This window comes from Lycorma delicatula, chromosome 12, assembly GCF_047948215.1.
Source record: "Lycorma delicatula isolate Av1 chromosome 12, ASM4794821v1, whole genome shotgun sequence".
Classification (NCBI taxonomy): domain Eukaryota; kingdom Metazoa; phylum Arthropoda; class Insecta; order Hemiptera; family Fulgoridae; genus Lycorma; species Lycorma delicatula.
Genome location: NC_134466.1, coordinates 25,400,567 through 25,427,368, shown reverse-complemented (window position 1 = coordinate 25,427,368; position 26,802 = coordinate 25,400,567). Strand labels below are relative to the sequence as shown.

The window sequence follows — 26,802 nt, the reverse complement described above, 5'->3', positions numbered from 1 at the left end:
AGAATGATGAAGTATTCAACATTATTTGAAATAGTTTTTACCTCATCTCTCAAAAATTTGTTGACAAAAAAATTGAAATTTGGCAAATATATTTGGTTGTATATATACCAGTATCAGCCTGATTTTGATCCCATAGGCTAGCTGGTATCACGGTGCCCATATTTTTATTTTTTATGAAAACTATAATTTTTTAGTATTGTGGAATAAAATTGCACTGGAGCGGAACTGAACATGAGATATTTAAAATATGAAATTTCTTTTAACTTTACCTTTCAATATTGAGGTTCCAACTATATCTAATATTAATGTAGATGACAAAGGAACTTTTTAAAGAAAAGGAAGTCTCATGGGATTCCCTCTTCAAAAATATTTTTTGAATTTTTTAAAATTTCTGATACTTTATCCGTTTTCAAACTTTTTTATTAAAAAGTTTGATTTTTTTTAAATTATATTCTAGATGTCTAGAATATAATTTTTAAGATTAAAATGTCATTTAATAAAAAGGATCAAATTTGGACCAAATTGTTTTACTGGACATCTTATTTTTTTTTCAATTGCATCTTAATATATCATAATATCGTCATTAATATTTCAAATCCCTGCGGCATGTTTGAAATAAAAATTTGTCGAAGAGTAATACCAGGAAACGTATGGCATCCTTTGCCAGCTTTTTCTTTATTATCCATATAATAATACATCCTTTGCCAGCTTTTTCTTTATTATCCATATAATAATACATTATAATATATCGATCAGAATAAAAGATTTAATTATTCAATATAACAGAAGATTTTATGTAAGAAGTTATTGTTGCATTTTATTTAAACAAAGTAGTAGATTTAACTAAAGAAATGCTCAAAGTAGGAGGACAAAAACAAAATGCTTTCAAGAGGCAGAAAAGAATCTCAAAAGTTTAAAAAATTGATAAATATCAATATTTGAATAGAGATAAATACAGGAAAACATTAATTTAAACAACGTTTCCAGAAAAAGAAAAGAAAAATAATAATAATAATAAACTTAAAGTGGTTTGGATTGAGGAGAGAGAACAGCAACTCAGTCACAGGATGAAAGAAATTTGGTAGAGAAAAAGTTATAATCCTATTTAACATGATTCCCAGTGACCTGTATGAAAAAATAGATTATCAATTAATTATAAATATACAAAATTATGATCCTGAGATTGATTACTATGGACCAAATCTCCAAATTTATTAATTAGATTAAATTTGTTAATCTAATCAAAAAAATTTTAATTTTAAAATTTAATTAATTAAATTTAGTAATTACCGTATTTATTCGAGTACCCCCCGCTCTTTTTTCTTGGAATTGGAGAGAAAAAATAAGGGTGGGAGACTTACTGGAAACATAGCCTTTAGCCAGGATTATTTATGTAAAGTAAACGTTTTCTTAGAAGTACCTAAATTCAATCACATAAATATAGTTACATTAGGCTTTCGTTTATCATACATCCTTAATTATTAACATCCTGTTCACATTATCGATAGGAACGAAGTTGCGGTATTTTTATAAAACTTGATTCTTTCTGTGTAGGTTGCATCCGGTTCTAATGACACTACAGTTGCAGTATCAGTTACCCATCGTCGTCTTGTGTATTCGCTATAGTAATATGTGTATATATAATATGTATATATTCGCTATAGTGTTTGTATATGTGGACGGTTATGTGCATTTTATCTGTTTAGTATGTCTTGTAAAGTTTAATACGGTGATTTATTTTAATTACGGCATTAAAATGAGTACAACAGGACACCGTCTACAGTAAATGAAAAACTGTATCTTTACAGTAAATGTTTACTGTATCTTTACAGTAAATGTTTACTGTATCTTTACAGTAAATGTTTACTGTATCTTTACAGTAAATGTTTACTGTATCTTTTACAGTAAATGAAAAACTGCGCATTATAGACGAGGCTGAAAAACTCGGAAATCGGGCAGCAGGAAGAAAATTTAACGTAGATGAAAGCTGCAATCGACACTGTGGCGTAAGAAGAAACAACTTCGGGTGAAAGGCACTGGTAATAAAAGGCCTTTTCGTGGCTTAAAACCAAAATAAAAACAAAAATTATTTTGTATATTTTTTCTTTTAGGATAATTTGGAACCTGATTTGTTATTTTGGTAGTATGCATCTATGTTGAATCACATGTTATAATTTATCATTTTCAGATGATAATTTGTTGGCAAGATTCCTTCACTGCTGTGAGAACAATGTAGAACAGTGTAAATCAACAATGGAACATTTTTTTAAACTGAGAGCTGATGCACCAGAATTTTTTACTCAAAGAGACCCATTGGAATCTAATATAAAGAACGTATTTAATGTTATGTAAGTACATATCATCTTAATTTCCTGCATTATTTTAGATTTACACATGTCAAAACTGTACAATCTGATTGTTCCGGTGTTTTCTAGGAAGTCTGGATCAACCTCTTTATCCAATTGATTTACATGCATATACCATCTCAGGTAATAAATAGGTTTTTCCAATTAGCCTAACAAATCTAGTTTGGTTATACCTGCTGATATCAGCAGGTAACATTGTGTTTTACATCTGTAATCTGTTCGCCATTTCAGTTTCAGATGCTGTATGTAGTATATTAATGTAGCTGTTTAATTAAAAAGTACTATTTCCCAAAAATAAACAATAATGCAGTAAAAGGTTTTCAAGCAGGATTATATGTTAAATAAAAAAAAGGAAATACATAGAGACTCAAGTATATTATGACTCCATCAACAGAAGAAATGTTTAATTCTGATGGAAGTTATGAAATTTTATAAATGATTTTTTCTCATTTGCTTTCCTTGATTTCCTGGATATAGCTAACATCACCAGCATAGCTATAAATGAAAATTAAAAAATTTTGGGTATCAGATTTTTTGCAAATGTCAATTTTGTAAAACCATTTTGTTTAAAAAATCGGATGTGGACACCACATACTTCCTTGTACGTCTGTTAAATTACATATATACATTATTTTTAAATGAAAAGTACACATTTTATTTCATAAATAATCTCCGATATTTTTATTATTATTATAATATAACCTGCTGTACAAATCTTTGGTGAGGAGTCGCTTGGAGTACTTGGAGGCAACTAATGTTGTCTCCAAATTACGTTTTTTCTTTCATTTGCACTACTACTGTGCCCAGGAAGACATAAAAATTTGATTAAAAAATAAGCAATAAATAAAAGATACTGTTCTCAATTTTTGGGTAAAATTTAAAAAGAAATTGTAAGATAAGCATTTCACGCATATAGCTTAATATAAAGTGGGGTTGATTGCAACATTTTGAGAAATTAACCTCAAAAAATTATCAATCCCACCCACTGGAGATATTGAGCCCAACATTTTACCAAAAAATTACCCTACATACATGAATCTCTGAACAAAATTTCATCAAAATCTGTTTATCCAGTCAAAAGTTATTAGCTTCAAACACGCCATCATACAAACATATGTACATTACCCCCTCCACATTTTTGTTTGTTTTTAGGAGTCCCTGGGTCATGATACATCAAGAAATGCTAAAGAAACCAAGTCTATTTTGACTAACTCCATACTTTCCTTCTTGCAGTATACCTCTAAAGCTATGACGCCAGGAAAGTAATAATGGAAAACCAATAGGCAATTGAACTAATAAGGATAACTGGAAAAATATTAGGGAAAGAGAAAAAGGAATGTATTTTTTTTTTTCATTAATAAATAAAGAAAATTTGATTGAAAGGCTGATTCAAAAGTTGTATGCGAGACAAAAAATAGCTATGAAAATGAAAATTACAACAGATTTGGTACAAGATAAGTATATTTATTTATTAACACATTATTATTAATGAGAGAATATGCTTTTATTTCTTCCATATATATAGAAATACAAATATTCCTACCCAAAGTGCTGCTTTCCATCACTCTGCTTGTTCTTGAGATGTACACTGGTATTTGAGAAGTCTGCAAAATCGAGAGTTGCTGCTCTTATTTGTGATCATTCTTAGTTTCCTGCATCTCTCTAGGAGCATACACCTAGTTTTATTTGTATATAATTTTGTTATTTGGCTGTCATTTGAGTCAATCAAGTGTTGTGATATTTAAAAATATAAAAGTGAATTAGATTGATGGTCAAAAACATTACTTTTTGAAAGTCAAAACCATACAGGAAACTAAAGCCACACGAAATAAATATTATGGTTAACCACTGTCATTGATTAGAACAATTTATTAGTAGTTTGGTTATTTTCAGAGTGATCACATAAGCATAAATCATGCTGAACATTCTGGACAGACTGTTGAGATTACTGTTGCAGATATTATTGAAAAAATCCATGAAATGGTGGGGATGGAAAATTGGAAGTGCTTGAGATTGCTAAAATGAAAGATCTCAAATAAAAACAGTTGTATTGTATTTTACATGAGTATTTATGTATTAAGTATATATTTATGAAAGATGGTTGTTACAGTCGCTCACAATCAATTAAAAGGGTAAATATCTTTTGAACTACCATTTGGGACTGCTTACACGTAATCGAAAGGAATTTTTATGCTATTTCGTAATAGTGTATGAAATTTTGATGCAGCATTACCAACCTGAACTGAGGAACAGTAAAAAAAAACAGTGAGTTGCAAACTCCTTCCAAAAAAAGGCAAAATGTTTTAGCAACAGAAATGTGTTTGTCACTTCTTTTAGAATTTTTTTACAATAAGGAACTGCTGAAATATGTGCCTGTTTGGAAAACTTGGATAAATCATTATAAAATAATGGAATTAAGAAATTTTAGCACAATTGGACTACATATATAGTCTTAAAAGGAGATAATGTTGAGAAATAAAAAATATTTTTCTTTGAAAAATTGTGTCTGTTATTTTTGTATAGACTTATAAAATAACCCTCATACTTTAAATTATTTTTCATACATATTACTGTTTTTTTGTTTTTTTTTTCAGTGATATTATACCGTTGCCAAAATTAACTGCAGAAGGTTATAAAGTATTCCTGTTCAGATTATGTGATCCAGATCCAGATAAATTTAATTATATGGATTATTTAAGGACATTTTTTATAATAGCAGATACACGAATAAAGACTGAGAAGGAATTTCCAACAGGAGAAGTCCCAATTTTTGATATGTCAGGTTTCTCATTTAGACATTTAACTAAGATGAATCTAACAGCATTGAGAAAACAAATGCAGTATGTACAGGTATTTATATATATATTTTTTAATTCTTATTCTGAATTAGTTATATTTAAAGTGATTATCTAAGATTAGATAATATATAATGCAGTAACTTAGAGTTGAGATTTTTATTTATTAGTTCAATTTCAACATTTCAAACTTTTTTCCAGTGCCTACTATATATTTGTGGTGTGAGACTTTACTATTACCTACAAGGCGTGTTTTTAAACTAAAGTCCATTTTGTATTTGCCACCTTATATACAATGTTAACATATGGCACTTGCATAGCTTATTTCAATCGATAGTCAGTTGCTAACAACAATAGTTTAGACATTTTGTTACTAGTTGTTTATATTTATCCATTTATAATTAGTGCTACAATTTGTGATCCTACCAAGTGTGATATATGAGGAGTAATATAATTTTTGATGGTAAAAACAATTGTACTGCTGAAGTTCACAAGAAACTTTGTGACATTTATAGGCTGAATATTATTGTGATGTTAAAGTAAGACAGTACTGTTCATTTAAAGAAGGTTGAACAAATGCTAACAATGAAGAATGGAATGGCTTGCAGTTGTTTAAAAGATGATTTCACTGAAAAAGTTGAAGACAACCAGTAGTGCTTCACTGTTTCACAATTTTCATTGATGTTTCACAATCTTCAATTTATGAAGTTTTGACTGAAATATTGAGCTATAAAAAATTGTGTGCCAGATGGCAACTGAAAATGATAACCAACTCACTAAACAAAAATGTCTTGCTGCAGGCACCACATGAGTTTTTGTGGCATTACCAAAATGAAGATGATGAATTGTTTGATTGCATTGTTTCCAGAAATGACACCTGGATTTCTTATTCAGTTGTCAATGCGATGTTCGCATTCATCATCTCCTAGATGAAGGAAGTTGAAACAAGAATGGTAAAGAAGGTTCTGCCTACATTTTTTGGGACGAAGAAAGTATCTTGCTTGTCAAATTTAGTAATGGTGGAACTACTGTGAATGCTGGTATGTATTGCGAAATGTTAGAAAATCATACTAGAACTGTAAAAAACAAATGAACATTGCAGGATGATCATCCTGCAATGCCATTATGACGATAATGCTCAGCCATACTTGGCAAATCAGACAGTAAGGCGGTAACGAAAGGCTTAACATTTTAACTATAAAATATATTGTGATAAATTAATTGATATGTAGATTTACATTTTTTTTTAAATTGGTTTGGCAACTTTTTGAAATTTTTAAATATGTTTACACTGCAATTTTTATTTGAGAAAGTTGGTATTATACACATCCTTTATGGGTACCAAATATTATAATGATATTAATCTGAACTTGAGATACAAGTTTTTCTTTAAAAAACACAAAATAGGCAGAAGGAAATGAAAAGAATATTTCATTTAACGTTCATAGATATAGAATCAAACATTGAACATTATCCAAACATGAATATTCAATAGAATCAAATAATGGATACTATGAATGTATAGGCAGGTATATATATTTTTTTTATTCATTCTGTTTATACGTTAATGAATTTTTACATAACATTTATTTGTATTTATTATTAACTAGAGAATAAAGAAATGAAGTTGGTCACCAACTTCAATATTGTTTTTAACTTTGAGGACACACAGCTCCTGAATGGTTGCATTCCAAACTAAAGAAGAAGAAAAATGTATTTAAAATTATTTGTATCTGAAAATAAAATAAAAATTGAGATTTTTATTTAAAGAAATGAAGTTGTTGACCGAAGTGGAAAAACGACACAGATTTCAAACTTACAAATAGGGTATTTTTAATGTCTCAATAATTGATATACAGTTCCCCATTTAAAGATCTTTATAGCTACTAGTCTACAAGATTTCACACCTAAAATGAATGTTTTCTGTTGTAATAAAAAGTTTTGATTGGTTTTCCTTGTGAATAACTCAGATTAAATGTAAAATGGAGCAGAATCTCCGACCAAGAGCCTCAGCATATATATATATGAATATTTTTAGAAAAAATATTTTAAAAATTTATTCCCCTACCTTTAAAAAATGTAATATTCTACATTTTGTTTTTTTGTCTGTAACTTAGTTTTTTATTAAAAAATCTTTTTTTTTTTTAGTTTTTCTTAATCACTTTAAGGACAATTAAAATTAACTATTTTAGACTCCTATAATATACCCTCTCACTCATTTAAGAAACTCTTTTTCATTACTATAAAAATTATATTTTTTCAATATTTAAAAAAATTCTTTTAATTTTTTTGTGTTTTGTTAAAGATCTCATATTTATAATTGTTTTTTTATCTGACATTTGGAAATGTCACTGCTTAAATATTATTTTGGTAATCATTACCTTATATATATATATATAAATTATTAATTGTTTGTTTCTCCCGTATGCGTTCCTATACCACTCATCTGATGGCGATGAAACTTTCATGTTGTGGGCATGCCCATGAAGGTTTCTGAATTAGTTTGGATCCGCTAGCTGGCGCGGGGCTAGAGATATTTAAAAAAATTGTATTTATTGTACGATTTGGTTCATATTCAGAATATGCATTATTTACGTGAAAAGATATATTTCTGCAAAAATATTGGACTCGCTAGTGGCGCTGGGGTCAAGATATTTCGAAAAATTGTATTTACAGTCCGATTTGCCTCATATTTAGAATATATATTAGTTACGTGTAAAGAAATATATTTGCAGTAAATGGACCTGCTAAGTGACGCTTAGGTCAAGATATTTTGAAAAATTGTATTTATGGTCTGATTTGGTTCATATTCAGTATATGTATTAGTTACTTGAAAAGAAATATTTTTGTGAAAAACGGAAGAAGGGTAAAAGCATAGCAGGGAAGTGGTGAAGATTGGAAGAGGGAAAGAGGAAAAAAGGAAAGGTTAAATTTTCTGATGTTCCTTAATGTTCATTTTTGTAATGTTATGCCAAACTTTCATTTGTGTTAGTTTAATCTCTCTCTCTCTCTCTCTCTCTCTCTATATATATATATATATATAATTTAAATCTAGCAATATCAAAGCATTGCCCAGTCAGCTAGTAATCAATAAAACAAAGTCCTGTTGATCCGGGGCCGCAAAATTAAAAAAAAAATTTTATTATCTATAATTTAAATATATATTATATTAAAATTAAAATAACATTTTTTATAATTGAATTGCAAAGACTTTCAGGCTTCACTGAAAAGGTTCTTTTTCTCAACCTACAAACACAAGTTTACATCTTGAAATAAATAAAGTCTCACTTACTGGCATAGATCCTACATCCGGAATAAAAGAGACTATAAAAATTGAGGTTCTTCTTTATTTGAAGCTCCTTTATACTCCAGTTACATATGCCCATCAGTTTCATTATTCTGTGATTGTAATTTACAAATAAGATCTTCTCAGATTTGTCCTGTAGTTTTTAAAGGAGTCCTAAATATCCCATGCCCAGTTATAAAACTATTAGTTAATAAACCAATTATTATTAGACTATCTCTTTAATACTTTGCCAATTTAATCATGATAGAGAATCAGAAAGAACAGTACAAGGATTCTAAATAAGAAAACTGTAAACATTTGTTACAAGTTTTTACAATTTTTTTTACAGATTTACTTTCATTGTTATATTAGATAGACTTATAATAATACTGCAAAAATGTTCAGAACCAATATATGGTATTTTTGCAATATCTGGTTTTTGGCTATTTATAATTGACCTATCTTGTTTGTTATAAGTTATTTAAAAATAAATAAATTGTATTTGTAAGAATTTTTATGTTTGCTATTTCTTAATATCCTTGTTGAAACATGAATATGCGACAATATTATTATGCTTAGATGAAAGAACATATATAATGCTCAATGGAAAATATTTTCAAAGAATGATACTAAGACTAGTTTTGAATCTGGCAAGATAGTGAAAATCCCGACCTGCAAAGTTTGTCATTTATTACCTATCATCCACTACTTTTCCTTACACTTGAACTTTTTGTCCCTATTATTGATTCAGTGAGTGTACATCTGATACTACTTTGTCCTTTTTTTTTTGTCTTCAGTCATTTGACTGGTTTGATGCAGCTCTCCAAGATTCCCTATCTAGTGCTAGTCGTTTCATTTTAATATACCCTCTACATCCTACATCCCTAACAATTTGTTTTACATATTCCAAACGTGGCCTTCCTACACAATTTTTTCCTTCTACCTGTCCTTCTAATATTAAAGCGACTATTCCCGGATGCCTTAGTATGTGGCCTATAAGTCTGTCTCTTCTTTTAACTATATTTTTCCAAATGCTTCTTTCTTCATCTATTTGCCGCAACACCTCTTCATTTGTCACTTTATCCACCCGTCTGATTTTTAACATTCTCCTATAGCACCGCGTTTCAAAAGCTTCTAGTCTTTTCTTCTCAGATACTTCGATCGTCCAAGTTTCACTTCCATATAAAGCGACACTCCAAACATATACTTTCAAAAATCTTTTCCTGACATTTAAATTAATTTTTGATGTAAACAAATTATATTTCTTACTGAAGGCTCGTTTCGCTTGTGCTATTCGGCATTTTATATCGCTCCTGCTTCGTCCATTTTTAGTAATTCTACTTCCCAAATAACAAAATTCTTCTACCTCCATAATCTTTTCTCCTCCTATTTTCACATTCAGTGGTCCATTTTTGTTATTTCTACTACATTTCATTACTTTTGTTTTGTTCTTGTTTATTTTCATGCGATAGTTCTTGCGTAGGACTTCATCTATGCCGTTCATTGTTTCTTCTAAATCCTTTTTACTCTCGGCTAGAATTACTATATCATCAATATACTATATCAGCAAATCGTAGCATCTTTATCTTTTCACCTTGTACTGTTACTCCGAATCTAAATTGTTCCTTAACATCATCAACCGCCAGTTCCATGTAAAGATTAAAAAGTAACGGAGTTAGGGAACATCCTTGTCGGACTCCCTTTCTTATTTCGGCTTCTTTCTAATGTTCTTCAATTGTTACTGTTGCTGTTTGGTTCCTGTACATGTTAGCAATTGTTCTTCTATCTCTGTATTTGAACCCTAATTTTTTTAAAATGCTGAACATTTTATTCCAGTCTACGTTATCGAATGCCTTTTCTAGGTCTATAAACGCCAAGTATGTTGGTTTGTTTTTCTTTAATCTTCCTTCTACTATTAATCTGAGGCCTAAAATTGCTTCCCTTGTCCCTATACTTTTCCTGAAACCAAATTGGTCTTCTCCTAACACTTCTTCCACTCTCCTCTCAATTCTTCTGTATAGAATTCTAGTTAAGATTTTTGATGCATGACTGTCCTATATGTTAAATATCAAGACCAGCTATTGCATGTTTGGTGTCTATTAGGAGGTTTCTGCGAGGACTGATTTCAGGAACTGATGCCAAATAGTTGTATAATAAGCCTAATGGTTGTATCCATCATATAAAGCCTATTCCTCCATAATAGTGTTGAGTGTCTTATCATAAATTCTGTCTCCAGTTTTGCCGGTAATAAAAAAACCATTTGTGTAAAATACCAATTAGTTTTTTATCAGGTTTGGTTAGATTGTACTTCAGACGAGTTGTAATTTTGAATGTTTTAATCCTTTGATCATGTATTTTTAGAATAGGTTTTTTGATATAGCTGCCTTATTTCTGCATTGAGATATTATAGAATTAAGGTTATCCTATGACAAAAATTTAGATAACGTATTTTATTAGATATTGCCTTTGCCTCAGGTAAAATGCTTAAGTGAAATAAATTAGATTTGAAGGTTAGTTGTAGGTGTCACTTTTCAGAGTTCTAGAGATAAAGAAGATTGGTTAATCTTTCTTTAGCTACCACTTTTTAGGCTTTCTTTCAACAAATATTTACTCTATACATATTGTGTTTTAATTATCACCTTAAGATAAAGGTACTGTAAGCAATTGCAGTAATGGTGTAGGATATAGTACAGGTGGAGGTATAGTTCACAGTGTGGATATTGGCAGAACATAGCAATGAAGTGATCTACACTGCTTCAGTCATTCTCGATGAAGCACCAAGAACATCAGTAATATTTTAATCATGATATGTAACACTAGTGATGAGATGTTAGCAACAAAATGGTTCTTAAAGGTACCAATTAACAGAAGACGGCAAGAATTGGGTGAATATCCGATAGTATGATATGTTCCTTCTAAGGAACCCTGCCGAAAATTAATAACCACTGTTTTATTTACTGAAGATCATGAGATGTCACAACTAACCTAACTTAACCCATGATGTCACCTGTATCTTGTCAGCTATGATGCCACTCTAATAGTCACTGGCACTGCAATAAAAGCGAAAGATTGAAATGACCCGCTTTATGGTGGGTGATAAATTGCAACTAATATACGATACCTTTTATCATCTTTAATGATGCATAGAGGATCCCACCAACGATTTTTCCAGTAGTCCACCACCCCTGCTGCTTCTAAGCCATAGGCTTTTGTTAGCAGTCCTCGTAAGCCCTCATATCTTTCTTGTACAATACTGCACTTGGCACTGGGCAAAGATGTCCCCTCTCAGCTTTCATCAAAACCTCAACTGATTTACATGCATATCAGCTGCTGATTCTCTGGCTGCTTGGGTATATTTATGCTTTGTATTGTGCTGAAATTTTGCGTTCTTTAAGACTTAAGACTAGAAATGTCTCTCTTCTTTGTCTTCTCTTCTTCGGTCTTCTTAATGACTGGCATCTTCTCTGTACTCTAACTCCTAACTTCTTCTGATACTCTGACTCCTAACTTGCTGTGTGGTCCATTTACAATTTTTTTTTTTTTCATATCCTAACTAACTAAACTGCTATGGCTCGAACAGAATCCTTACTCTACACTTCCTGTATACGTTTTTCCATTGTCACAGTATCTTTTTGTCCGTACACACCCGATTTCTCAACTCCCTAGCCCTCTTCTGTTATTTCACATCCAGTGGCTTATTGTGTGTGTAGTGATCAGATACACCAAGTCTCCTGATGTAGTTCTATATCCCCTGATTACTGAGCCTCGCAATGGAAGCAAGGTAGCTGGAATGGGACACCACAACCAAGGGAAGATCCCTGTACAAGTTTATACAGGTACTAGGGAGATGGTAAGCCTCAAGTTCATTTTTAAGGGCAACAGGTGCCCAGGTGCTCACCAACCATGTTAATTTGAACCAATATCTGTTTCGGTTCCGCCTGGCAGCTGATGAGCTGCGTGTCTGCAGGGAAGTTCAGTAAAATGAACACCTGATGTTTGACTGCCCTGCTCTTGTAGGGGGGGGGGGGCAGAGATTGGGCCACCCTAGAACTTAAGAGGTCAGGGGGAAAACTGGCCACTCACAAGCAGTGAGTCAGTGTGGCAACAGCCGCATTGTCAGATCGTGTGGGAGTTCCTTGATGCGGTTGTTATGTTCAACTGACATCAGTAGGTTACTTAAGGAAAAGACTTAACGCGCTGCTGTGGGAAGCTAACCTAGAGATATACGGCTGACCACCAGCCAATTAGCATGCTCCAAGTGCTTTAATATGGTGGGGTACTTGCTGACATTCAGCGAATTGCTGTCTAGACAAAGAAAATTTTAATTTACTGATGTCATATATATATATATTTTTAGTAGTTGACGGGGTGTGCCTACCCATTTTAGTAAATATGTGACAAGTGAGCAGTTGGGACATGTAAGCCAGTGGTGTGTGGCACCGTGCTTAGTCCACTTATGCTGTTAGGTAAGCTCTAGGAGCTGTTTAGGATACTGGTCACTAAACTGTTTTGAGACTCAGTAGCTATTTGTAGCACAGACATTCGGTCTTATGCTTTAGGATGACTGATTAGGGTGGTGGCAGGAGAAATGCCAAGCAAACCATCGCCTGATTACTATCAAGAGAATGTATGTACAATGGAATCGTCTAAATTGTTCCAAATCCTTTCTGTGCGTTCAGACTGATGCGCGTATAACATAATTCCATCCGCTAAGCCTTTGTAGAAAATTCTTATAGATACCCAAACCCTCATTTGCTGTTAACAGTTATCCTTCTAATCCTATTAAATGCGTTAAACCCTCATCCACTAACCTGCATCACATGCTCCTTGTAGGTTCTTCTTTCATCGATCACAACACCCAAGTGCTTCTGGGTTTTGGCATACTTGATATTTTTTTTTTCCTGTTTAGCTTCCGGTAACTACCGTTTAGATAATACTTCAGAGGATGAGTGAGGATAATATGTATGAGTGTGAATGAAGTGTAGTTTTGTACATTCTCAGTTCGACCATACCTGATATGTGTGGTTAATTGAAACCCAACCACCAAAGAACACCGGTATCCACGATCTAGTATTCAAGTCCATGTAAAAATAGCTGGCTTTACTAGGACTTGAATGCAGGAACTCTCGACTTCCAAATCAGCTGATTTGGGAAGACGCGTTCACCACTAGACCAACCTGGTGGGTTGGCATACTTGATATTGCTTTCCCTTATCTTCACCAACAGTTTCTGCTGCAGGGAGCCTTTGAGAATCTTCATCGTTGTCTTTTCTGTACTAAATATTGTTTTATGCTGCATGCTCCATTTCCTTAATATCTCTACTACCTTCTCGCACTTCTAGCTTCATCTTTGAATTGGCTTCTACAGTCAGCTGGACATCATTTTTATAGGCTTTGATCTTACATCCTTCAGGTAAATCTAGCCATAGAAATGAATCAAATTCCATGATCCATATCAGCAGTCTCATCACACTCACTTGTGGACACCCTTTGCTGAACTGCTTCTTCCATTCTGCTGTTCCATGACTCAGCATCACCTCTCTTTCGTAGAAGTAGTTCCTCAGGAATCAGAACTCTTCCCAAGTTACCCTTTGCCTAATAAATTGGTGCAATACTGATAACCACCACATTCGACCAATCGCTTCTGAGACATCAAGGAAAATTCCCATGACATAGTTGTTCTCTACCTCATCAACACCTGTAAACAACAATGACACCATGTCTTCTGTGCCCCTACCAGGGCAAAAACCATATTGATGATCCAATATTGATCACCAACATTCAACCTACTATAAATTCATGTAAAAAGGATTTTTTCGCACAGCTTACCCAATACTGGCAGCAACGTAAGGGGCCAATACGACTTTGTTAAAGTTTGAACCTTGTCCCTTATACAATACTTTTACCACCCTGAATTTCCAGCAAGCTGGAAACTTTCCATTTTTCACCAGTACCATTGTATAATTGCTTCAGTTCTTTGTTTTTCAATAATGCCTTGCCATTCTTGAGAGTTGCATTCACCCCACCTACTTCCTCTTCCATGATCTTGTCATAATGTATATCCATCTGTGTATTCCTACACACTCCTATGAATTCTTCTGTGATATAGACCTTCCTTGAACCCATCATCCAGCAGCAGTTCATCTAACAGCTGTTATTCATGGAGAATTGATTTCTCTGAAAACAGTTTGGAGAAAGATAAACCGATCTTATATAAACGAAAGTTTGGATCTTATATAAACCGATTACAGAGCTGGATTTTGGTAAAGCAGCGATGTAAAATCAAATTAGTTTGATATTCAAAGTCATCACGCTGTGCTTCCAAGCAGATTATGAGTTACACCTACATCACGATCTGCTCAGTATATATTTACATTTAGGTTATAATAATGATGATGATTTACAAAGCAGCGGTTAACTGTGCCTTGCTCATCATGTCCTTACCCTTATATACCTGCATATTAGTGGTTTTTCGGATTGTAAGATGTATTCTCAAGAGTTTATTTACATTAATTTATCTTGACCTTCCATAAATTTTTCTAAATATCTTAAGAACAATATTAATTATCTGTCTGAATTGCATTCAGTTTGCATGATTAACTTTATTATACGATGATATCCTTTCTGTGAATTTATTAAATGTGGTTTACATTTCATCCTTGTTTCACATTCTAGTATTTACAGATACTATTTTTATATAGCTACAACATTATATTTGGATGTCACTTAAACATTTAGTAGAATTAGTGAAGTCATGAAGAGATACAGTTTGTTTTGGACCAAGAAAGATTGATTTATTTTTATTGAATGAATATGTACTAGGAAATATTTCTAAAAGTAATGTAAATTCAAAAATTATAAATTTTAATCTTAAGTAAATTATTTTTTTAACTGTATATTATTATTATTATCATCATCTTCATCATCACAATCACCACCACCACCACCACCATCATCAATCATCATTATTATTATTACTATTAATTCTACTGTTTTGATTATTTAGGAAGCACATCCTGTCAAATTGAAACAAGTACATATTATTAATACTCTTCCCATATTAGAACGAGTTATGGTGTTCCTAAAACCATTAATTAAAAAAAATGTGGCCTCAATGGTAAGTATAAGTTTAGTACTTTTCTGTTAGCTGAACTTTAACTACATAATCATTTTCTATTAAATTATTACACAAAATTGGAAGTAAGCAGAACTTTTAACTGCTGAAGGTATATGTTTTTAGAGACTGAAAATCATAAATAACAGTGAAAATGGTCTTCAGTTCTGAGCAATTGATTGTGCAAGAACACTTCTGCTTGTGATTTCAATTGCTGGATAATGGTTCCGCCATTTTCATTTCACCCATCCCCATAATCTCAATATATTTTGAGAGTGTACACTGATTTTTGGGTCAATGAAATTACACCAATGGTTAATTTTAAGGTCTTCAAAATTTAAGTATTACATATGAGCTTGAGTTGTTCAATATATTGTTGAATCTTAAACAATGTTTTTAATGGTTGATTTATTTTAAAGGCTATATTTTACCTGAATTGGTGGGCCAACCATTCCAACTATAAATTTTATTGAATGTGGAATTTTTCCTAAAAAGATAGTCAAGTATTCTTTAAAAAATAACTATCCAATTCTATCGAACCAGACAATGGAACAGTTTTTGTAGAACTCAACGAGACAATCCAAAAATTGGTTGAAATTTAAAAACACACTGCAGTAATTGTTAGGATGACTTGTAGAACTATGAGGCATTTTTATAAATACAGCAGATTTTATTTAAAAGGCTTTACATACTTTTCAAAGTATGATTTTATTAAAAAGGCTCTCAACTACGTAAGGCTCTAACTCGTTAACTGAAGCTCATAATGAGTTAGAGGCTTATTTTGGTTTACTAAATGACAGAGTCATTTGAAAAATCATTCCACCAATTTTTTTAAAGAGAATACAATTAAACAATTTTCTTTTATTGGAAAATTATTACTGTTGATGAATTTTTAAATAATAATTAAATATTTTTAAAAAGCTTGAGTATTCTCCATTCTCTTCTAAATGTACATAATTGTGAATTACTGTAAAAAAACTTTTGATTTTTAATGTATTTACCACAATACTATTTTATGTTTACATTAATTTTTTTTTACATAATTAAACATTTACAATCTATTCTCTTGGAACATCCCAACCCCGTAGGGGAAGACACCCGCCTAGTGATGTTCTGGTTGCCACACTGCCCCTCTCATTCCGTTCAATGCCCTGTTGTGCTTTAACAGGAGTCGTCTATTGCCCTCTGACTTTTTACATCTCATAGTAATAAGCCTGGCCTCGTTGGGATGCCACCCATTTAAATGCCTCAGTAGAATTTGCATCTGTGATTTAATAACAGCTTATTGCCTTTGTTGTAGGCCTTGTTCAGACATTTTGAATGTCCTACATCGTATCCCTCTGAACTAGCTAACCGAGCTCGTGGAAGTGCGAACCCCCTGCGCCTGGTTCTACTTATTATTATGAGCCAATTTCGTGAATGTCTCATAATTCGAGGCAAAATAACAACATACAACAAAATATGTTGATCGCAACAACGAAAATTTAGTCCTAGTTCCTCTAGTGAACTCAACTTAGTTCAAACCTCAGACTTAGGTTAAATTATGGACCCCAGTCTGGTCCAGTAGGGAGAGGTGGACAGACCTCCTACTCCCACTTGGCTCCATCGCAGAGTCTTGCGTGACATTCACCTCATAAACCATTGTCGAGATGCCACTACACCTCATGGCTGCATGGTGTCCATGCCCATTGGCAGTGCACTCGCCGTTCCGCCAACAGCTTATTATTTTATTCACCTCAATTCTAGCTAATCGTGGCTTGCTGCCTAAGCACCTATCTTCGGCCAATCAAACTGTTCAGGCAGACCCTAGCCACCCAGGTTCCTACTCTACCAAATCTTTGGGCAATCCTGTTCAGGGTAAGGAATCAAAGGAAGCCAGCAACAATTGCCCAATTTCTGTGAGCCCTCCAATTGACCCGCAGACCAAAGAAGGAGTTTACTCTCTCAAGTTCCCTAACAATTCTGGTACGCTCAGCTTCGAACTGGCAACAGACATACAGGACATGGTCCACTGTGTCATCGACCCTACACTCTGGACACAAGCCAGAGTCAACCAATCTAAACCTAACCAAACTATCCCTGAAAGCACCATGTCCCAAAAGAAATTTAGTAATATGCTGATGGGAGAAACCCAGCTAATCGCTCGCAATTCCCTAAAATTTGGAAAAATACCATGCATGTATCGAACAGTAGAAGAATCGTTCCACCTAGCTTGCCAAGAATCAAAACTTGGTCTTCAATTTCTCGCATACACCCTGACGTTAGAAGGCCTCCCTTCTTGAAAATATACCGCTGGCTGCGTTCCGTAGCAGAGATGTCATGGGGTTTTATGTTGACGATCACAGTGACTGCCTCTCGCAAGACAGTTCTGTAGCCACCGACAACAGCTTACAGTAGAAGACGCTGGGCTTGTAAAAAAATATCCCTATAACACGAATTGTAAACAATGAGCCCAGATGGGCGCAGCATAAAACATTATGGCCTCACAGACACCTTTGTAAAGAATATGCATGGTATGATAGTTCAAGGGATGAATTACCCTACGGACAACAAAGAAAGCATCGATGACTTTCTTCATTGGACCCTGTCTAAAAGTTGTCCACAGTAGGAAGCCTGTCTAAAGGTTTTCTACTTCCGAACTGTCGTCACGAAGGACGACAGTCCTGTCGCTGAAGTAGCTCGAGAGAGTTCTAATCTCATTTAGCATGCAACCACGCTGCTGCAGTTGAAACAAGGCAGAGGGCCACCACAAGTTATTGAAAGCCCCAGATATGTCCAAAAAGACACCAAGTACATACTTGCACTTGCTGGCTGAAGCCAAATCCACGACCCTAAGAAGCGCGTCTGTGCCCTTGCCAGGGTGGAAACCATACTGGTCACCCATTAGCATGTGGTTAGAAGTTAACCTACTGTTAATGTGGAGGTACAAGACTTTCTTGAAAATCGTACCTACTACAGGCAAGAGCGTCAGAGGACGGTAAGAGGAACTTACAGTAAGATTCTTGTCGCCACATTTGAAGAGCAATTTCAACACACCACATTTCCAACACGCTGGGAAGTGCCCAGCCAACAGAAACCTATTGAAAACCCTAGTCATAGGACCAACAATCACAGGCAATGTGTGAACAAGGAGCTCCGCTGTGATATCATCATATCCGGAGGCTTTATTCCTGGCCAGGCTACAAATTACTTGACGGACTTCAGCCACAGTAATTTCTGAAGACATAATCTCGGACCGAAAACCTACAACTTCCCTTCGGACACATTGATGATACGAGGTCTCACCAACCTCGGTATCATCTGGAAGTAGAGCGTTCATCAAATGAGTGAGGACATGATCTTTATCTATAATAACACCATCCTGGGTCAACAGAAGAATGTCTTTTTTCCACTTATGTCCAAGTACTTGATAAACAACACCCCACAGGTCTTTATTCCCTTGCTCTTGCACAAAAGAGCACCAGGAATCATGTTTAGAAGACCTAATCTTATGAAAATGCTCGGTCCTCTTCCTATGATAATCTGCATTCTCCTGGAACAATGAAGATGTGTGTTGAATGGAAGGAGAGAAAGAGAGAGTGTCTCTTGACTGGAAGGAGAGAAAGCCCAGCACCAATTAATTCCTCTATACTCTGTTTATTCTAGTTGGCATTGAAATAGCTGGTGATTGATGATAATGATATATGAAGTTTATGTAGCTTGTGGAAAATATTTCATGCCGACTGGTAGTTGAACCCAGAACCTCCAGATGAAAGGCAGAGATGCTATCATTCCACTTCAGAGCATTTTTCAAAACAAAACTAAACAGAATTTTACTTTTTTTAACAGACTTGATTTTTATGCACTGTAAAATGAATACAAAATTACACTTCTTAACAGTTTTCTGAAATTTTTATGATAAGAATTCGATGTAATACTGCAAACATGATTGATCAGTGAAAGGTTATTTAACATATTTCCACAATTAACTGACAACAATGAGTAGTATTTAAATAAATTGTGATGAAAAAATCAGTGTTGCCAACTTGTTTTCCATAGGTCTAAAATTATTGTACCTACTAGACACATCTGTTTTCTTTTTTTGTAACATTTTCTTCTAAGTTTTCATCAGTTTTGTCGTTAATAAGAGTCGACATGTTTAAAATTTTATTTGTTTTCTGTTGACATTATTTACATCAATCTTCTTATAATTAAATTCCCTACAATTTATGTTTAGAAAAATGTATGATTTATTGCCAATTTAACAACGTTATTGTACGTCAAATGTAAAAAAATTTGTTTTGACCCTATTTTTGGCGTTTTGCATGGGATATCTTAGAAACTAAGAGAGATACAGTCCTGAGACCTATTTTTTTCGATTTCCCAGCTCAAAAACCATAAGAAACAATTGAATTTGCCCCTTAATTGACCTTCCCAGAATTTAATTTACTCGGAGGAACTGTAACTCGGGCGAAATCTTTCACCCTGTATAACTCGCCAACGAAGCGTTTTCGGAAGTATGTTTATATGAAATTTTTTCTTATTTTTAGTCTCTAGAATGAATTGTCAAAGTATTGCCCTATCCTCCTGAATCACTCTGTATATGTGTGTCTTGTGTTAGTGGGATAGTTACAGATAAACACTACGTAGTTAAAGACTGGCCAAAAAGAAATCAGTTTACCCCAGGAAAGGAAAATGTTGTCAATATTCCCCTTGAAGCAGATCGTATTATTTTAACACCTCTACACATAAAATTAAGCCTGCTAACGTTTTTTTCACAATTAAGTGAAGCCAGATTAAAAGACGAAATATTCATCTGGCCACAGATAAGAAAATTAATTTGTTAAAATATATTTGACAGCAAACTGAATCCTAAAGAACTAACAGCATGGAAGTCATTCAAAGATGTCGTTACTAGTTTTCTTAGAAACAAAAAAGCTAAAAACCACGATCAGCTCTTAGTGAACTACAAAAATTTAGTCTGCAGAATGTCATTGAAAATTCATTTTTTACATTCTCATTTGGACTTTTTCCCTTTACACTTGGATGACATCAGCGATAAACAAGGAGAAAGGTTCCACCAAGATATATTGCAGATGGAACAATGTTATCAAGGCAGATGGGATGAATCTATGGTGAGTGACTACTGCTGGGATGATAAAAAGAGAAGACTTCACTGAACACAAAAGGAAAATAAGAAAAAAGTAATTAAAATAAATGTAAATATCTGCAAAATATAGGTAGGAATTTTAATTTAACTATTATTATTATTTTTGTATTCATTTATTTAAAAGGTTTCTCAATACTTTAAAGGATCATAACTAAAAATCTGAGGATGATGAAAAACTGATTTCATTTTAAGATTCAGCATAAAAAAAAACATTCTAATTCACCTACTTTTATCTCAGTTCCAAATTATTATTTTTTTTGTTGACATATGTAATCTGACAGCCCAATTTTATATCTTGAAAATTCATTCTGACTTTCTGCAGGAGCCCCAAGAGTAACATTATCCTTTTGATAAGAATTCATGCAAGCATAAATATTTTATAATGATGTCAAGTTTAGTGTTTTATTAAGACACTTTAATGCAAAAAAGTAATATGGTTTGTTTTTATTACAAATGAAATCATTTGGTCATCCCAGAAGAACTTGTCTAAAAAAACAGCCAGAAATTCAATTAGGGCTAATAAAAATTCTATTGTTATCATTAACGAAAATTCTATCCATGCAATCAGCAATGTTACATCTATCAGATAAGTATAATGCAACAATAATATTCCGTAGCATTTTAAGGTATGAGAGAAATTTGATTGTATGGGAACTTAGATTTTTTTATTAGTAGTATGTATGCCTTACCGCAATGACTTCTGGCCATTTTTAAACTTTATTTTGTTGCAATAACAGTTTAATTATAATCAGTTAATGTTTTTAAATAAGCTACTTCAAAGATTTTGTTTTTTTAATCATCGTCAGTATAATTAAAATTGCTGTTTTATTACTTGTGTTAATTAAAATATGATGTATTAAGAATATGTTTGAAAACATATGTGTGATTTTGAATTGTGTCTGTTCATTTGGTTTATCATTATTATTGTTTATATTTCATTATGTGAAGTATGTAATGACTCAGTTCTTTTTTGTCTGTATAAAATATATCAAGGTTACTACCATTGTTGGTGGATTGGTGATTTGAATCTATGTAGTAATATTGTGTCTAATAAATGTTAATTTTATGTTACTGTGATGGACGTTTTCTTTGGTGGTTGAAATATAAATGAGAATTTCACTTTGGATCCCGTAGAAATGGAGTATGGTGATGCAATCTTAAGCTGAATTTGGTGGGGATATTAGGCGGCAGTCCCTAATCTGAAGAGCATCAGAGAATTGATAGGGCTGTCTGCAACAGGATGAGCAAGAAAAACTACGAATTCCTGATGAAGGAGAGGGTCCAGCCGATCAAAATTCACCAGAAATTACAAAACCAAATCTGGGAATTCACCCTCTTACAGTCTAGTGTGTTTTTTAGCATAAAAATTTTCTCTGAAGGGCAAAAGAGGATTGGAAATGAGAGTCACAATTGCTGATCCAGGAGAAGTTTGACAAATGAGAATATTTGTACAGTTCGTGACCTTTTTGAGACAGTTACCTTTGATGTCGGGGTTCATCTGGAAATCAAGTAGGAGAATATGTAATAGTGAAAAAAAGATCAGCTTCCATCAAGGTCAAAACTCTATTTTCTGAAAGGAAAGTTTTGGTCACTGTTTTTTCATTCCCAAAAGCCCCTTTTCTTCTGGAGTTTCTCCAAAAACAAAGAACATGTGGTGTGCTGCTGCCAATTCCTTGATCAAGTTATGGCTGTTTTTTTCAGACCAAAAGATGATGACATCCCAAAATGTAGGTTAGTTTGCTCTGTGAAGATGGCAGGTAAAAGTTGAAAAAACAGGATGTAAAAAATTACAGGAAATCTCCAGGGTTGCACTGGAACACCTGCTGTATAGCCCAACCTATTTTGTTTGCTACATGTTTATGATTTGCTGCATGACCGCTAAAAAAGGCAGGATTTCCTCCGCAGTGCAGGAAATCCATTAGAAGTTGGCTCATGACATGCCCCTCTTAACTTTATAGTGAAAGCATCAAAAAACCTTCCAATCTGATGAGAGAAATGGGTTTCCGAAACAACTGAATATGTAGAAAACTGATGTAATTTTTTGTACTTTTATTTCATAGCAATAAAATTTGAAAAATAAATTCTTGTTTATATTTAACCAACCTCCCTCACAAGTATTCTTGTAACTTTGATTAAAACTGCAAACATTATGCAGTCAGAATAGTTTTAATATTTATCATAAACCTAAATTAATTTATGTAGTTTGTGTTTATATTAAACAATAATTGTGTTATTTTAGGAAAAAGATTGTGTTCTATTAATTGTTTTGTTTGTTGCTGCTAATAATAAAAATAAATATTTATCATAATTTTATTAATGCTTAAAAATAATATTATTTCTAACTTTTAGATACATTTTCATGTTCCAAACTCAAATACATTGGATAAATTTGTACCTAGAAGTATTTTACCGGATGAATATGGTGGACAGGCTGGCACTATAAAAGAATTAAAACGTAAGTATGTATAAAGTACATAACATTGTGGGTGTGTAATATAGAAATATTTTATAAAATACATTTTAATATTGTTCATTTTTATTCTTTTAATACAATTAAATATGTTTAATTTGTTCCCCCAGAACAATGAATAGATGTGTTCAATGTCTGTTACTGACTTGAAAGGTAGAAACTCAACAACAAATAGCTCCTCTATATTCCATTTATTCTGGCTGAGACGCCGTAATAACTGCCAAATGATAATTTCATTATCATCAATTGGCAGCAAATTTAATAGTAGAGCAAGCTACGGGGATCAGCATATAAAAATGCACTTATAACTTTATTAACTTTATAAAAAATACTTGTTAAATTAATTTAAAAAAATAGAAAATTAAATCAAACAAATCACTTAATCTACACTGAACTTATGTTTTATGAGTTCTTATACATAACTGTAAACAGTTACAAAATAAATATAAAAATTTAAACAGTAAATCAAGTCCAAAAATTACTGTTATTACCAAGAGTAAACTTAAATATAGGAAAAAAAGGTTGCTATTCAAATTCTATATTTTATAATGATCTTCCAGAAACTCTTTAGAAATTGGATACAGAGAATGAAATTGTTAAGACCAATTAAATAAGTGGATATATGATAAAATGTAAATTTAAAATACCTACAAAAATTGTAAATAATGTTTTTTTTTTGTCTTCAGTCAATGACTGGTTTGATGCAGCTCTCCAAGATTCCCTATCTAGTGCTAGTCGTTTCATTTCAGTATACCTCCTACATCCCTAACAATTTGTTTTACGTATTCCTTCCAAATGTTGCCTGCCTACACAATTTTTTCCTTCTACCTGTCCCTCCAATATTAAAGCGACTATTCCAGAATGCCTTAATATGTGGCCTATAGTCTGTCTCTTCTTTTAACTATATTTTTCCAAATGTTTCTTTCTTCATCTATTTGCCGCAACACCTCTTCATTTGTCACTTTATCCACCCGTCTGATTTTTAACATTCTCCTATAGCACCGCGTTTCAAAAGCTTTAATCTTTTCTTCTCAGGTACTTCGATCGTCCAAGTTTCACTTCCCATATAAAGTGACTCCAAACATATGCTTTCAAAAATCTTTTCCTCTTGTTTAAATTCATTTTTGATGTAAACAAATTATATTTCTGACTGAAGGCTCGTTTCGCCTATGCTATTCGGCATTTTATATCGCTCCTGCTTCGTCCATCTTTAGTAATTCTTCTTCCCAAATAACAAAATTCTTCTACCTCCATAATCTTTTCTCCTCCTATTTTCACATTCAGTAGTCCGTTTTTGTTATTTCTACTTCATTTCATTACTTTCGTTTTGTTCTTGTTTATTTTCATGCAGTAGTTCTTGCGTAGGACTTCATCCATGCCGTTCATTGTTTCTTCTATCCTTTTTACTCTCAGCTAGAATTACTATATCATCAGCAAATCATAGCATCTTTATCTTTTCACTTTGTAAATAATGTAAATAAACTATTATTAACAGAGACATGATTTAAGTTAGGCATTTAGGTTTAAGTTAAGTTTGTAATTTCAGTTAATGTGTAATCTAGTCTGCGTACCAGTAAATAATACTAACTGCAGAGCTAGTCTTATTATTATAAGAGTAGCTGATTAATTGTTGGTACCTGACAAATTAATGTAATTAAACAAATTAAATTAAATGTAATTAAAAAATTAAATTGAATTAAATTATTATTTATATAGTATCATAAGTTATTTGTGAATAGTATATTTTTACATACTCATATTTGTATAATTATTGTACTGTACATTGTTTGAAAGTTTAAATTACATGTTCTTTTTTGTAACTCCTCACGTTTTTATTCAAACTGCACTATTGTAGGATAATAACAGGCTAGATTTGAAAGATTAAATTCAACAAGAAGAAATTCAAAGGAGATTTATATTTGATGTGTAAAGTTAGTGACAGTTTTTATAAAAAAGAAATCATTAGCCTATGAGGAAATTATGATCCTGAGCGACATTGGGTATATAAGTTAGTTTTACATAATTCTTTATCTCGTAGAAGACTTCTACACTTTTGGTTAGTGTAATATCCTGTTGGATCCTAAATTAAATGAGAAGAAGAGTAAATTTCTTTCTTTTTTTTCTAATTTTTTCATTATTGTAAAATTGTGTCCTTGCCAGCTTTTTGTTATTCATTTGTTTTAATTTTTTTTCCAGAACCATGGATAAAAAAAGCTGAAGCAGAAAGAGAGTGGTTAATATCAAATCCTTGGCATGCAATTGATATCAAAAAGTCTCAGAATAACAAGAATGACTTAAAAAATACAGACGAATCATTTAAGTCACTATCAATAGATTAATTTATGATATGTTGGTTTGTTTATAATATTAAGTACTTAATCATATTAATATTGTCTATTAAATCTAATTTTACAAAGTTGTTATCATAAATCCTTTATTTTTAAAAATTATAATAACGTAATCAATTTGAAGTTGTCCTCTTTATTAATATTTATATTAAAACAACTATCTAAGGTGTTTTTTTTTGATCTAGCAGTCCTGCAGTTTTTAATTTACTGTTAAATGTAAAAAGGCTATATTAAAGGTGAAATTATGGTGACCATGTGAAAAATTGAGTATTGCATTTTTTGTGAATGTATATGTTTTAAAGCCCAACTACTTCATCTGTAACAAAACAACATGTGTATATACGCACATATGTACAATAGCCTCCATATAACGGCAAGCTTGGATGATCAGCTCGCACATCACTGGTATACTATTGTTCTCTGAAACATTGGCATGCCATGATTTGTCATCTCTTAGAAGCATAAATATGATGCAACTGTTGCTTACAAAGCAATGTATTTTTGTGTGTTTACAGTATTAAGAAAGTGATGTGATGTTTCAAATACAAAACAATTATTTTTATTTTATTTTATTTTTGTAGTTTCTCTTTTTTTCCTTGTACGTAAAGTTCAGTTCTGTGGTTTTGTCTCACAATATGGTTATTTTGGCATGCGTTGATTATTTTTTTACATAGTCAATTAATGTACAATACAATATTTTGTAAAAAGTTTTTATCATGGTTTACAGTTCAAACTTTTTAAAGTAGTTCATTTTAAGTCTGTTGTGAAACTTTGAAGACAGCCATGTGAAATTGTAAACAACATTTAAGATTTCATGAAGAAAGAATCTTTAACTGTAGGAAAATTAAAACAGTATTTAATCGCTACACAGAAGTGTGAAGAGAAAATGCAGCTGCCTGTGACATTTCCAGGACTCGGGTCCAAAACCTAAGAAAATAAAAATAGAACTTCTTTGATCCGAGGGGCCATTCTAAACCAGTTACTGGATTAGATGGTTTTGATAAAGGTGTGGTTAGGCGAACTGTGAATGAATTTCCCTCAACGATAAGGGAACTTCCAACAGTTAACAAACTCTATAAAGAATTGAAAATTAAAACTAATGTTAATGGGAGTGAAACTAGTTTAAGAAGAGTTATGAAAGAATTAGTTAGGTTTTAAGTGGTGGAAAACGAAAGGAAAAGTTTAGTTGAAAAACATGATGTTAGGTAGAAAATGATTTCATAATTGCAGGCAATCAGTGCTTTAAAGAATTTAGATGTTGTTTTTTCTTTTTAG

The 26,802-nt window shown here is 32.5% G+C and overlaps 1 protein-coding gene across 1 annotated transcript in view; it reads left to right on the top strand.

Moving 5' to 3' along the window:
- LOC142333065 (alpha-tocopherol transfer protein-like) overlaps positions 1 to 25,999 on the top strand; it is a 67,414-nt gene extending 41,415 nt beyond the window's left edge. The window contains exons 3-7 of the mRNA XM_075379887.1: positions 2,189 to 2,348; positions 4,961 to 5,216; positions 15,453 to 15,563; positions 23,059 to 23,164; positions 25,376 to 25,999. Coding sequence (XP_075236002.1) covers positions 2,189 to 2,348; positions 4,961 to 5,216; positions 15,453 to 15,563; positions 23,059 to 23,164; positions 25,376 to 25,518 — 776 coding nt within the window. The 3' untranslated portion in view covers positions 25,519 to 25,999. The remainder of the gene's footprint in view (positions 1 to 2,188; positions 2,349 to 4,960; positions 5,217 to 15,452; positions 15,564 to 23,058; positions 23,165 to 25,375) is intronic.
- The last annotated feature ends 803 nt before the right edge of the window (positions 26,000 to 26,802 follow it).